This window comes from Triplophysa dalaica, chromosome 21 (genome assembly GCF_015846415.1).
Source record: "Triplophysa dalaica isolate WHDGS20190420 chromosome 21, ASM1584641v1, whole genome shotgun sequence".
NCBI lineage: Eukaryota > Metazoa > Chordata > Actinopteri > Cypriniformes > Nemacheilidae > Triplophysa > Triplophysa dalaica.
The window spans coordinates 14,656,460-14,672,567 of NC_079562.1; the positions used below are offsets into that span (position 1 = coordinate 14,656,460).

Below are 16,108 nucleotides of genomic sequence, written 5' to 3' on the forward strand. Positions count from 1 at the left end.
CTCAGGATTGGTATTGATGGAAAGAGAATGTTTAAAGGGACAGTTCACCCCAAAATGAATATCATCATTTTTTGACCCTCATGTCAATCTGAACCTGTATGACTTTCTTTCTTCCGAAGAACACAAAAGAAGATATTTTGAAGAATGTTGGTAACTGAACGACATTGAACCCAATTGACTTTCATTGTATGGACACAAAACCACTGCAAGTAAAGTCAAAATATCTTATTTTGTGTTCTGCAGAGGAAATAAAGTCATACAGGTTTGAAATGACAAGAGGGTGAGGAAATGATAACGGAATTTAAATTTATGGGGTGAACTATCACTTTAAATGAGAATTTTCTCAGCTCTTGCATGCAATGCATTCAATTCAGATGAGTGTTTCTTTACTTCCTCTCTTAAAACACAGGTTTAATACTCCTTTATAAATGTTTAACAGGTAATATGCATACAATATATTGTAATATATTTCCCTTGCACCATAATGAATTCATTTTGTGGTAGAAATGACAACATAACATTTTTGGAATTGATTGGCTGGAATAGTACATACACATAATGCAATATCATATTATCATTGGACTATAATAATAATTGGTTTTGGTATTTTGTATAAAATGACTTTATTTCTCATTTCCTTTTTTTAACCCATGGTTGCGTAAAATATGAACAAACCAAACTGTTGAGTTAAATTAACCTTGAAAACGTCCATTTTTGACCCCCATCGTGCGTTGAAACAGCCCTGCATTTTGAAAGCGTGCTTTTCGTTCAAATGACACGACAGAGGAAAATTCCTAAATCGTGCATTCAAATATCTCATTTTCCTCTTTCAGCTTTAATGTGACCTTCACAAAAGCTAAAATCTTCTTTTTGTAAGTGCCCATAGTTAAAGGAAAGCACCAAAACATTTTTTCCCATGTTGTGATTGTCAAAGCTACAGTAAGGGGTCAGGGAAAATGAAACAATTTTGTTTCATCAGAAACAACCTTTTATGGGAGAAGAACAAAGAGACAAGGTAAAATGGCTTGTCTTTGTCTTCTCTGAGGCTGAGTGTTTTCTGTACATATACAGAAATTCCTCCTTCACCCCGAGCAAGGTTAAGACAGTACTGAGGTCTTTCAAGCATGTTATTTGTATACTGTGATCTGCATTTGAGCTGGAGGGTTGTTCGCTTTGACCGTGGCTCACCAGGATAGGGTTTCAACATATGTAAGAACTGTAAATACAAAGAGCAACCGTGGTACACATCCCACAAGACCTACATTACTGACTGATGAATGTAAAGACAGAAATCAGCTTGATCGTTTTTACAACGATACATGGGCTTCACAGCTTTATCGTGGGTATTGGTTAACGTCACCTGGACCAAAGCGTCCATTTTCATCATTGAAAAAAACAGGATATGCTGGTTTGTGCTGGTTTAAGATGGTCATGTGCTGGTCCATAGCAGGTCAAACCAGCATCAAACATACCTAGCCCAGCATATGCTGTTTTTTTTAACAGGGTTGGACACCAGGAGAGGCTGAAAGTGTGAAGCACACGGACAGAGGTGATACAGAAACAGCGTGCCCTTGAAAAGCTGCAGTCCTGTGCATTTCCTGCGAATGCGGCTGTCACGCCAAGCAGAGAAATGAGCGGGAAAATAGGCAAGTAAATGACACGGCGGCGGAGAACAGCACCATATGCCACCCACTCGCTCTCATTACACACACACGCTCACCAGCACCGACACAAGCGCATATGCGCCGTTGCTTGTGCGATGTGTGATGCATTATGAGTGTTCACTAATGGGAGGAATCAGAATGTACATTTGAATCATGAGAGAGTCAGGATATGTGATGTAGAAACGGAAGATACAAATGGCGGGCATCATTAAAAGCACACCAGAAAAATGTCATCGTTGTTAAAATGCCAATTTACTATTTAAAAATATATATGAATGCATCTAAACCTGAGCAGCTGTTAGAAGACCCACCTTTAGAAGCCTCGGTACCGTACGGGTTGCCCAGACTGTAAGTCAAGTCAGGCAGCCATGCGTCTTTGACGGCGGATTTGAAGACCTCTCGGTTATCCAGACTCTGGAGTGGGCGGAAGTTGTTACGCAGGTATTCCACAGATTTAACATGGTCCTGCTGTTCGGTTGTGAAGATGGAGTAGAACGCCTCCAGCTGAGAGAGAAAGAAGGAGAGAGAGAGAGAGTTCAGTGTGTCTTCATATCTGTTTCTCATTTTTCAGTAAGTCATCTCCCATGATGCCCGGAGTCTCTCTGCCCTCCTTCCAAAATTCTGACTCAGAAGTTTCTTCGGTGTATCTCACAGGCTGTTGAGAGATTTAAAAAACAAGCGCAACTGTCTGTCTTGTTTTCTCCTCCTGCCATGCCTCGCTGATCTTCAGCCTCCTTCCCGCTCGTGTTTGCTGAAAACACAAAGTTCTGAAATACACAACTGCACATTGTCCTCTTAACATTGTGCTTCCATTTGTGTGCAGTGAGTCTGAGGGCATGTGCTGGTTAAGCCAAACCTTTGCTTTAAACTAAAAACATACCGTCTAGGAGCAGACACTGTGAGCGTGAGGGTTTGAAAGTTCTCTTCATAATTTGCAGCAGACAGACAGAAGTGTTTGCGTGTGGGTGTTTGGTGTGAAGAAGTCAGCGTGGTCACAGAGTGATGATTCAAGTATGTCCAGACTGATCTCACAGGAATAACTATTTTACAAGGTGGCTAATTGGTACGAATTTGTAAGATGTAAAGCAACTTATAATAAAAGCAATATCGAAGACCCAACACTAAACGTAACCGTCACTGGTGCGAATGCTATTCATACTAAACTGTACAGATGAGATCATATGAATTCTCATGAATTAGCCACCTCGTAAAAAAGTTACAAATTTTGTATTATATAGTTTTTCTCTCTTTGGGAAAATTTGGATGGTCCCCCATAAATTCCCCTTTAAAAGGAGAAACACTATTAAAAGTGTATCTGGTCATGTTAGGATTAGAGGAAATAAAATAAAATCACAACTGCTGACGTAAAATACTAAATATAAAATGAAGTTTGCTTTTCAAGTCATTTTAATGTTTTTACATTACTACAACTCATCAAAATTATAGGACAAGCCCCGAAGGGACAGACATCCCTATTGAAATCTGGGCGGAGTCGTGAGTTATTTGTTAAATGAAGTTATTATATACCATTATTATTCTTATATTATCTTTTGTGCCCTTGTAGGGCTTGACCCCGTAATTGCTGCTTGCAGCTATATTTTCGACTTATATTTGTAAGTATAGCAACTCATCACTGACCCAATAACTCAAATACATTTTTTTAAGTTGAAATTCATTTTAAATCCAATTTAATTGTACTAAAATATAAAAGAATTATGGCAGCATATAGCAATACATAGTTCCCATAGCAATACATTGAAGTATCTGAAAAATTTGTTGCAATACATTGAAAAAAGTTCAAGATGAAGCACAAAAAATATTAGCCATAAATAAAATAAAACTAAACAAAAAATCAAAACAAATTTAACTTGGTTAGCAACTTAAAAAACAAACAAATGAATAATACTAATAATTGGTAGAGCATCGTGCTAGCAATGCAAAAGGTGTGGCTTTGTACCGTGCAAGTCGCTTTGGATAAAAGTGTCTGCTTAATAAAAGCTACTTCTAAAAACGGTTTACAACTTCAATAAAACTCAAAACAAAACTATAATACCTCTGGTCCCCACCATGACCTAAAAGTGCGTGTGTGTTTATGCATTTCATCCAATTTAGATCCAAACTGACATAAAAAGCATTAAAGATAAACATTTGATCAGTTTTGTGCTACCTGGAAATCAAACCCATGACCTTGCATAACAAGTGCCACACTTCAAGAGCTGAGCTTGAGAAAACGCTGGCAAGACAGAAAATATATGAGAACAACAGAATGAACATATGTGACTCTGTTTTATGATCTCACCGTATCAGCATACAAATGAATCTGTGACTTCAAATGACTGTGTGTGCGTGCTTGAGATCTTAACCGCGCTCGAATCTGTGTGTATACTCCCACGAGAATATGCAAACCTTCAAAAGCAATGTCAGTGTTGAATCCCAATGTGAAAACCTGTGACATCACTTCCTGCGTCTCAGTGTTGACACCCAAATCTGCTGCATCAATATGTAGCTCCGCAATAATCTCCTAATGACAATCCACGTCTATTAATCCCTCATATGCCGCAGCCTTGCTTCTAAACAGCTTACCGGGATCAGGATCAAGGCCCGGCTACAAAAGCACGGCTCTTATTGTGTACGATTCTTAGCACTGTGGTAATCCCGGATAGATTTGTGTGTGCGTTTATGCAACGACTGTGGATGATGTGTGTGAAGGTTAAGTAATCCCTAGTGGGAAATCAGAGCAACAGGGCCGTTCTGGGTCACACGGGAGTGTGTGTAACCGTTGAAAAGACATTTCAGAATCTAAGGCTGAGTAATCCCTTATGGGTAACCACAGCAACAGGGCATTTTGGGGGCATCCGCCAGTGTGTGTGTGTGTGTTTGTGATTTCTACGCCTGCTCCAGATGTTGCAAATGAAGTAGACTGACTGAGCATCGATCGGCTCGAAAAGCGCCCAGAGCTTCGGCTGTCAGACTCCGTGACCTACTTCCTGCTTTGATGAAGAACAAAAGGACCAATAAAACGGAGAGTGAAGGACAACTGTCCTCCTCTATACACTCGCTTCTATCTGCCTCGGCGCTGTTAGCTTTAAAAGAAAATCATCCAGAGACAAAAGCCAACAAAAGAGCTTTAAGAGGTGTCAAACGAGAGCAAGAAGCTTCTGTAAGCGCCGTTCAGAGACCACGTCTTCCTGTTGAGCTGTGACCCGTGCAGGCATCACTTCCTGTGTGTGTGATGTGAGGACATCATCTGATGTGAGGATATCATCTGATTACTGTGACTGGTACACATCACAGAACTAAATAAGTGCATCATTTCAAGCCTGTATGACTTTCTTTCTTCTGCAGAACACAAAAGAAGATATTTGGAAGAATGTTGGTCACCGAACAGCATTGGCCCCCATCGACTTTCATTGTATGAACAAAAAAACCACTGAGAAACTTCTCAAAATATCTTCTTTTGTGTTATACAAAAAGATACAGTTATATATATAGATATGCTTTTTTTATTCTAGAGTGAATTACTTAATATCTAGAATTGTACTTGTCGTATGTCACTATTACCTGATCTAACAGACATATTTTTGTTATCCGCTGTGTCAAAAACATACTAACAACTGAATAATATTCCAATATTCATAATAGCAACATCGTGACGGCTCTAGCTTCAAGGCAAGGAGGAAGAGTTTGTCCAAAACTTCACACTCATGAATTAGGTCTATTATGAATCCTTATAGTCTCATTTTCAACTGTGTCAGATTGAATATGCCATCGACTCTATTCCTGTTCTATACAGTAGCTACAAAGAGATGACGTCTCGTACTCATAAATCTTGAAACAAGTATGAAATAACATGAAATCCTACATGGCCGGATGAGGGTCGGCATATATCCTTTGATCTTACATGTCAGAGCAAATCCTCAGTTTTCCTTCCTCTTTTAAAGTGTGCCAAATAGAGGCCAGAGAGCGGATCGGTTACGCTTATAAAGGAGAAAAACCCTCATAAACGTTCAATGAGCTTCGACTGTATAAACCTTATTCCCCAATTATCAAGCCTTTTTTTCCTGACCTGATCTGTTTGGTATCTGATTCTGTCAGCGGGGATGGTGATACCGGACCACCCTCATGCGATCTGCTCCAACACCCGAGGCCAGATGTATAAACACTGCATACTCACAATTTTCCACGTACGTGTCGAGATTTATGAAAAATAAACGCAAGGATACTCTTGACTGTGTGTGTATCTTTACAAATATTTATGACTTATGACTTTCTTTCTTCTGCAGAACACAAAAGAAGATATTTTGAAGAAAGTCTGTAACCGAACAGTGGCGGTACACATTCACTTGCATTCGTTTTGTGTCTATACATTAGAAGTGAATGGGTACCGTCATTTGGTCACCTACATTCTTCAAAATATCTTCTCTTGTGTTCTGCAGAAGAAAGAAAGTCATGTAGGTTTGGAACGACATGAGGGTGAGTAAATGATGACAGAATTTTTCCTGTAAAAGATGCGGTGACACTGGAGTTGGTGTTGCATTTTGATGGAGATCCCCAAGTCAGTGTTGCAAAAGACTTGTTAGGCTTCAAGGCCTTCATTGTTCATACACACTGGTGTTCCCTGTATTAGTCTGATAGCTGATGTAGCTTTGGTCCTCAGACTCCTCAAGTGGGTCATCTGCTCGGCATAATGGGAATGGGGACGTCGAGCTTGACTTTGTATAAAGATGTATAATCGGCTCCCAATCAGCTCGCTCTGAATAATTCTGTCCTAAAACAAAGACTTCTGTAAGAGTCATCAAGCATGAAGCGCTCACATAGATAGACTCACCTGTTTGTAAGAGAGGAACACAGGGCGACTGAAGACAATCCACTCCACTACTTTACTGCAGGGTGGGGTGGTCAGAGAGCCAATGTAACGGTAGTAGCTCCCTAAGGAGGAGGGTAAAAGGTCTCGCAGCACGAAGGGCTCCAGAAACGTCTCTTTTTCTGAAAATAGACACAGACACGTTGGATGAGAAATAGAAATGTGGAAAAACAAGCAAATTCCAGGATGGTCTACCAGTAAAGTTAAACAAAAAATCAAAACGAAACGATGCAAAGTGAAATAAAAAATAAACAAAAACAAAGAATGATGTCATCATGATGTGAGGCACAGTCACTAAATAAAATAAAATACAAAGAATGATGTAATCATTTATGATGCCAGGCACAGTCACAAAAAAATAAAAATAAAGATATCGTCATTTATGATGCCAGGCACAGTCACAAAATAAAATAAAAATAAAGATATCGTCATTTATGATGCCAGGCACAGTCACAAAATAAAATAAAAAGAAAGATTTCCGGTGAAACACAAAATAATATATTTAAAAAAAATGTCTCGCTAGAAGAAAGAAAGTTCTGTAGAAGGAAGTCATACAGATTTACAATGTCATGAGGATGAAAAAAATGAAGAAAGGATTATCAGTTTTGGTGAATTATCCCTTTAACTTCTGTTTTGTACTAGAATTGTTTTACTCCACTTGTCGATCCAAAACAAACATGTGCCAAACCTAACGTTCATGTGCATTTTTTCTAAAGCCGGTCAATCCTCGTGTGGACACAATCGGCAGATTTCTATCCATAATCCTCCTCCTCTGATTGAATCGCTTATCAGGTCCACCCGACAATGTCTGCCCAACATATGTCTGACCTGAACGCATTATAAAACAAGAACCGTTAAATTACAGCTTTCCTCCTGAGCCCTGTTTTCATTCGCAAACACAGCCAGAAATCAAGATGAACAGATGCAGAATGATTTGATCTCAAGCGACAATGACATGAAGAATAAAGTGCCAATCCACTGACCCAAATTCCCGAGATTTGCTCGAAAAAGAGAACCACAAAATAAACAGCGTCTGATTCAATATCTTTGTGTGAATTCTGTCCTGTATTTTTGACAATGGTACGCCCGAGTGTCCTCAAAGTGAACGCACACACTCAAACCAAACTCAAACACAATAAAACAGTGGCGTGTTGACGTTGACATGGTATGTCTTGTCATCGTGCGATTCCAGACGTTAGAAATTAATTGCCAATCAGTGCAGCGACGGCCGGGCCAATGGAGACTTCAAAGCACCGCTGAAAGACTGAATTAATGGACTTGTAATACGTTCCGTGGAGAAATGGAGAATTCATTTCACTGTTTTGATTCACGCACCCCAGAGAAGGGACGCTTGGTTGAGTGAACAATGCTCAACGACTGGTGTGGCGCGCAAGGGGACTAACATGAACTCAGACAACACAACACGCCACTACCAATCACAGCGGGCTTTAGAGATACCCCAAACTGATAGCGCTCTCATTATTACTCGCTCAGAAACACAGAGAGAGAGAGAGAGGGGGAGAGAGGGAGAAATAAATGGAACCGTGCTCTCATTTATATGCAGGGTGGATGGCTAGCGTGTAAATGGGAAGACTAACATGCCTTGTGTTGTGTGTATATTGAAGTTAAGGTTGAATGAATGGTAATCCCCTAAAGGTTGGACTGGGAATGGAGAGAGAGAGAGAGAGAGAGAGGTTTTTTGCTGTGCCTCAGTGGCATGGTAATGGATGGCACCGAGCGATTTTCTGTCATACACACACACATACAGCCACAGGGCAAACACTCTCCAGTCGCACATCCGTGTGTGAACCCAGCACGACACAGACTCTCTCTCCGCATCTCACAGTCTCGTCGTCTAAAGTCCATTTTAATGTTACATTACTGCTCACACCAGGGGCACTGTCACTGATCGACTATGAACATCCAGTTGAGTCTGTGACATGGATAATCGACGTTATATAAACCCTGTTTATATTTACATTCACGCATTTGGCAAAAAACACCTGATGCGATGCCAAAAATAATCATTTACTCACGACTTGATCCAAATCTATATGAATGTCTTTGTTCTGACGAACACAGAGAAAGATATTTGGAAGAATGATTACGACCAGACAGTTCTTGGCCACTACCATTGTAGGATAAATGACAACGGTAGTCAAAAGTGCTCCAGAACTGTTTGCTTTCCTACATTCTTCAAAATATCTTCTTTGGTCTTGACAAAGTCATTTTTTCTACTATGGAGGTCAATGGTGGCCAAGTTCTGTTTAGTTACAAACATTTGTCCAACTATCTTTCTCCGTGTTCATCAGAATAATTTTTTTGGGGGGTAAATGAAGTAAGAATTAAACATTTTGGGTAAACTGTTCATTTAACGTCAGATGGAGAACATTACAGTTACAGTTGAATATTTTATAAGAAATTATACCTAATTATATGATCCTGATGTATCTCCTAACCTCTTAAGCCCAAAAATTTAAGTTCTGTCATCATTTACTCACCTTCGAGGTTGTTCTAAATCTGCATACATTTCTTTGTTCTGATGAACTAAAGGAAGATATTTGGAAGAATGCTTATAACCAAACAGATCTTGCCCCCCATTGACTCCCATAGTAGGAAAACATTTTATTTTTGTTCTGTTGAGCACAAAAGAAGACAATTTGAAGAATGTAGGACAGTTGTGGGGCACTTTTGACCACCATTGTATTTTTTCCTAATATGGGAGTCAATGGGGGGCAAAATCTGGTTATAAGCATTCTTCCAAATATCTTCTTTGGTCTTCAACATAAAGAAATTTGTATACATTTGAACAACTCGAAGGTGAGTAAATGACGACAGAATTTTAATTTCTGGGTGAACTATCCCTTTAAGAAGACAGCTCTAGACTTCCGCCCCCTCCTGAGAGCTTTAAATACATCGTGTAAAACTCTTGCTCTACCCGACAAAGATGTGAAACTCTTAAGCACCTTTAAGCTGCAAAAACTACAGGGCACCACGAAACCGCTCACTTCAGACTTATTCTGATATATACAGTATATATACCAGGCGAATGTGTTGCTGAACGCACATGCGTGTAATTCGAGTCACAAATCTCTGATGCGACTCCGTGCACGCGGCGCTGGTAGGTGTGGAGGATGAAATTACACACGTCTGCGTGCTGACAGGAGAGATTCTGCACTGTCGGAGTCCGTACAGACCCCCTGCTCTTATCTGTCTGGGATAAGGACAGAGAACTCCGTTCTGTCCCACCTCCCGCTGAGAACACAAACACATGCACCTTTATTCCACCCTCTACTCCAACCCTACTGAGCAAACAAGATCAACACGCTCCAGCAAACAGGCCGCGATAGCTCGACCGCTGCGGACGGGGAGAGTGAGTGAGTTATAAAGATGAATAAATGTGCTTCTGTGTGCTTTGAGGCTCGATTGCTAGAAAATTGTGGGTTCAATGACAGATGGAGAATAACATATTCAGTTAAAGGGACAGTTTACACCAAAATCCCCCCGAAAAACATATTCACTCTTGTGTCATTCGAAACTTGTATATGACTCTGTGGAACACAAAAGAAGATATTTTGAGAAAAGTCTCAGTGGTTTTGTGTTCGTACAATGGAAGCCAATGAGGGTCACTGTTGTTTGGTTACCGACATTCTTCAAAATATCTCCTTTTGTGTTCTGCAGAAGAAAGCAAGTCATACAGGTTTGGAATGACGTAAACGATGAAGAATTTTCATTTCTGGGTGAACAACTGTACACCCATAAATTTCTTATATTACTCATCCCGAGGATTTTAAATATTCTCATTATCATTATCAGACACGAAATCATCCTAAATATTTCCCATCACGCTAAAATCTCTGTGTTGGTACCATTTAGTGCGAGCTCTTTTACATCGCATTAGAGTTGATCTCTTTGTAAGAATAGCTTTTAGTACCGCGGGTTTCCAGATTACACCGCGACTGCGTCATGCTTTCACTGTCTTGCTCGCTTTCTACAAGCGTCTCTGTGGGCATGAGGCCGGTAATTACCATCAAAGCCTCTGCGTGCCTTTAAACTTCCCGCGGACACAGAGAGATGCTCTTGAGATGACTGAACAGAGTCTATTAACAAAAGAAATCCCTTAAAGACGTCAATTTACTCGGTGGGAATCACAGACAGTTCTGGCTGTTTCATCTCAATATTCTGGAGCGTACATGCGTTCACACTGCGAGCAGCTGGTGTCTGGAGCGTTTCTGAGCTTTTAATGTTTAAGTGCATTGTCTGAATAACGCTTGTGACTTTTAGGAGGGTCAACTATTTTGAGAGAATTTATAGAAGCCTCTTTCTGGGGTAGGATACGAAGGTTCATTTAGTTAGAACAAGCCAAATTATCTTTTGGTGTCCCTAGCGCTGTAAGTCAAATTTCAGCAATTGTTGGGAAAAGGGTTTTCTTTTTAACGCTAAAATGCTTTTTGCCATCCAAACTGAACGTGCGAAGACAGAGAGGGAGGAGTCTAGCGAGTCTCCACCGCCTTGTTAAAACAAAAAAGTAAACCGTCAATGAATTACTCGTTTTAAGAATACAGTAAACCGTTGGTTCTCAACAGGTGGCCATGACCGACAAGGGGATCCCAGCTGACTTCCAAGAGGGCCCTCAAGAAGACTAGTATTTTAAAGCAACACTATGTTATTTTTCTGACTCTTATCTGGACGAATTCTACGCCCGTTGCTAACTGGGAGCCTCATAGCGACTACAACCACACTCTGTAGGTCGTGTGTTCAGGTTGGCACACACAGCCCCGCCCCTCCCCTGCCTGCGAAATGGTTTCCAAACGACGTTTCTTCCGCCGGTTCCATCAGCCTTGTCAACAAATTCACGTGTATTGCGCTGATACAGCGACATTATTTAAGACACTGGCAACAGACAATTGCGCTCATCAGCCACACGGGGAACCCCTGAGCAAACGTTCCGTAGTGTTTCTTTAAAAGAACACAAAATGCATCAAAATACATAGAAAACTAAAAAACTATTGATTTTCACAAGCTACAGCTCCTGCGCCTATGAATAAGTGTCTCTTTCCTCCAACATCCACCAAATACCACAGGTGTAAAAATGACACCCTCCTTAAAGCCAAAGACGAGATGACAGAGCAGATGATGTGTTCGTGTGGGTGGGTGTTTGTCAGCCTGGATACATGGCAGGTATTTGTATTGTATATTTATGTAAGAGACAAACATTCTGACTACACAAGTTCAGCACATGTTCTGCATGACAGCCCTGCTTTCTCACCCAGACCTCCTGACTCAATATCATCCTCATCATTATATCACGCAGTTAGTCAGCGGACGCTTGGACCCGAGGCGAAAATCTCGTCAGCTCCAGAACAGACTGACTAACAGCATACCCGTCTGTTTTATTCCTTCCACCATGTACGACACACTGAATACAAATTATTGACTTGCTGCTATTGCAGGGACAAGTAAAATAATGAATATAATTGAAATAAATTACAAAAGTGCATTCATGGTCATTAAATATTCCCGCATTCTGAAACCAATGTCTGCTTGAATTAAGAGATGTTCGGAGTTTATCTACTCACCATGATGGACCACTCCTCTCAAACCGTGAATAATCGGATCTACCGCAGGATTGTCCTTTATCCCCACCTGAGTAAAAGAAGATAAAATGATGAGAGTAATGACTCAACAAACACGCATGAAGTTACGACAAACAGTGTGACTGACAGACGGATATTTCGTCAGTGGTGCACATGATGTTGCGCTCTGTGCTGATGTCATAAATGCAATAGGATTGCAAGCGCTCGCACACATCACATCCATTACATCTCATACAGCTTGAAAGGCTCTTTCATAGATTCCTGTGAATCATTGAAGGCTCCAACATGCATTAAACACTGAAAGAGAGCATCTACGGTGTTGACCTTTGAAGTGCACAGCTCTGCGTGCGTGCGCTGGTTAAAGAAAGACAGACATCCTGCTATATGTAGTGCACGTACAAAACTTAAATAGGATAAAAATGTATTTACAAGTGCACGGTCATGTTCAGAGAGTGTGTGGTGGTTGTGTATAGAGAATGTGAAGCGGACGTCACGCCCTATCTTGGCGCCGCCATCTTGGGAGGATCATACTCCACTCCTATTATTGTATTGATATGTAGCATTACTTGTTTTGTTTAATATATGGAGAAATCGAAAGTGAAGGAACCAGGGGCTTTTCCTGAACGACTCTGTGTGATGCTATCGCAGTGTTTAACACAGCAAGACCGACCTACCATAGTTATATTTCCTAATCAAACAAGAAAAACAAACCCCTGCATTGAACGCACTAGCCGTCATCCTGCCAAGACTGCGCAACATTCAACGCGGCGTGACGTAGCTTCACATTCTCTATTGTGGAGACTAGTCCTGTTTAGCAGGTCTAGCTAACGCTCCCATGATGCCGGATTCACAGTCGAAAAGGATCACTCACTTCCACTGGCCCTAAGCTGTTCCATCTTCCTCTCTCTCATAAATCTTTCTAAGCTCTTTGAACCCCTCTTATGCTGTTTCCTGAATAAGAGAATTGCAGAAGCTCGACGCAGGAGGCCGTGAACAGCACCATTCGGAAACTGCACGATTCATGGCCCTAAAGCAAGAGGTCAAGTGCTCATCTACTGATGTTACATACACAGATACAGGAGTAAGAGAGAGTTACACACTTGTAGTGTTGACTAATGGGATGGTTCTTTACAACCACAAATTTTGTTTGCTAGTCTGCTATGATATTAGTCATGTGACGGTATCAATTTTTCACAACACAATAATTGCTAAGACTTTTAGCGTGGTATTATCACAGTGTTTTGTTACATTTAATAGACGTGTTTGCTGTCATCAATACTTTAATTCGCAACCGGCGCCATGAAGCTTTTCATTTATTGATTGAATTAAAAAGGTTTTGTTGTTCTCCATAAGCAAGGATTTCGCTAAAGCATTCTGAATCTTGATGGAAAGTGAGCTTGTGTATTTTTTTAAATCTAGGATTATACAGTATTTTGAATTGCCATAAGTTACAATATTGTGCTAAGGAATTATCACAAATTGTATTATTGAATACCTGAACAAGTTATATACAAATAATAAAATGCAATAATTCTGTTAAAATACTGGGTGAAATCAAAAAGATTAAATGTTTAAAAATGAATAAAGTAAAAAATACACATATTGTACTATATTGACAAGCAATAAGAATGGCATGTTAATCCATTACATGGATAACGTTTTTAAACCTTCATTAAACAACAAACTATTTAAAAAAGTAACAACATTTTTGTAAATGTTAAAGTTTAATCCATAGACTTTGTGTAATAAACCGTTTTGGTTTTGTGCCGGGTCACCACTAGGTTCTCGTTGTAAAAGTCCAAAGCAAACCCAACAGAGATCCAGAACACAGCCCATTATGTGTTGACTGGAAAGTGTCGTGAGTAAAAAGAGTTTTAGACGTTTTTATTCAACAGGAATAGGTTTAAGTGTCCCGTGCTAAGGTGAGAGTGGGAAAACAGAGAAAATAGAGACCAAAAGCATAACATCAGCAAACAGCATATTTTAGTAGCACAGGAGCAGCATGCCTCAGGACCGCAAAGAGCAATGGGTGTGAAAAATGATGAAGAGAGAGAAAGAGAGAGAGAGACTCTGCAGGTCAACAACTTCAGAATGACAATTTGTCAAGCATTCACTGCAAAAATAAAAATTCTGTCAATACCCTCATGTCATTTAAAACCTGTATACGAGTCTTTCTTCTGTGGAAGACAAAAGAAGACATTTTGAGAAATGTGGTTTTTGTGCATACAATGGAAGTCAATGGGGACCAATGTTGTGCAGTTACCAGCATTCTTCAAAATATCTTCTTTTGTGTTCTGTTGAAGAAAGAAACTCACACATGTTCAAAATTTAACAAGGCTGAGTAAATAATAAATTAATGTTCATTTGTGGGTGACCTATCCCTGTAATTTCATTCAAAACCGCAATGTGTTTAGTAATATACAAAGCGGACAACACAGCAGGGTTTTAAACGCAGCTCATATTGTGCCTGCTGCTTTACACAGCAATAATTCTGTCTGGAATTTAAGCATCACTCTACAAAATGAGCTTGTATAGTAGATGCCAGAGGTCACCCACATCCCACAAACACCTGGACTTCCTCACGGAACAACCTCTGAGGGAAAATAAAGAGCGGCATACTGCTTTAAACTCCATTTATGAGCTCTGTTCCATCTCACAGGTAAAAATAGCACATGCAAATCAATACAGTTCAAAGTATGTTGTAGCAGATGGAAATAAAATCCTCACCCTCAGTTCAAACAATAAATGAAGGTTTTTTTAATATAGCATCTGCGACCTGTGTTTTCTGCACGTTCTAGAACACCAAGCAAATGATTGAAATAAATTAAGGAAGGAAAATAAATACCAAAAAACAATAACGTTAACAATAAACTATATTCCGTTTCTTACAAGTTACAAATTTGGCTGCTTCTTCTACTTAAAAAAGGAAGAAAAAATCTACGAAAGATTTGGTCACAAACTAAAAGCTAATAGCTGTGGATCACACCTTGTGAATTGGGTCTGTGGACATGTGGCTTGTAAACAAGCCTGTGAAAGTATCATGATAAATGTTACTACTGCTATCGTCCTTAATCAGGTCGAGATAGACTAAATGCTTGGTCAATAAAGAAAATGGTGTGCAAGTCCCATATAAAAAAAGCCATCGAGCTGGACACATGGGCTACTACAGACTCTTAGTCAGAAAACCGTATAGTATACATAAGATAATACAGATTTTATACAAAAAATATATCTGTTACTGGTTTTAATTTCAGGATATGTTCAGAACATACTAACGTACTATTCTTGCAATGTCTAAAGTTTACTACAATACAATACAATATAGTATTATATTTAATTGTGATATTAAACCCCATGATTATCAAAATTTTACTGAGCATTATTTTTACTGTAGAAGATATTTTGAAGTATGTTGTTAACCGGCCCCCATTCACTTGCATTGGTTTTGTGTCCATACAACAGAAGTGAACGGGGACCAGCACTGTTCGGTTACCAACTTTCTTTCTTTCAATATCTTCTGTAGAAGAAAGAAAGTCATACAGGTTTGAAATGACAGTAAATGTAAATGATGACAGAATTAAATTTTTGGCCAAACTATCCCTTTAATATTGTTATCCTGATTTCCTTATGCCATAACAATAAATACTGAAAATCTGATATTATAACCTTTTTAAAATGGGTTAAACATTCAAATTGTATTAAATATTTTGTATATACGTTTTGTAGTTGTAGTGCTTGGAGTTTAAACTTAAGATCAACTTGAGAAGAGTTTCAGGAGGCTTAGCAAAAAAATGACACCTAACACAGTCACAAAACTAAATGAGTCAAGGACAAAGAGAACATTCGCTGTAGACATTAAATAATTTTGTGAAAGAAATATTAAATTGTGTGTTCTCCATTCAACAATTTTTTTATTTAATCTGAGGGGTCATTGAAAGTAATTTTTTTACAAATATTCTGCACACAGCCTTAACCTACACTCG

At 39.5% G+C, this 16,108-nt stretch overlaps 1 protein-coding gene across 1 annotated transcript in view; it reads right to left on the reverse strand.

Annotated features, from left to right (window-relative positions):
• ptprga (protein tyrosine phosphatase receptor type Ga) overlaps positions 1-16,108 on the reverse strand; it is a 220,501-nt gene that overhangs the window by 35,348 nt on the left and 169,045 nt on the right. The window contains exons 6-8 of the mRNA XM_056734396.1: positions 12,108-12,174; positions 6,493-6,650; positions 1,976-2,168 (exon numbers count right to left, since the gene is read on the reverse strand). Of these exons, the coding sequence (XP_056590374.1) occupies positions 1,976-2,168; positions 6,493-6,650; positions 12,108-12,174 (418 nt within the window). The remainder of the gene's footprint in view (positions 1-1,975; positions 2,169-6,492; positions 6,651-12,107; positions 12,175-16,108) is intronic.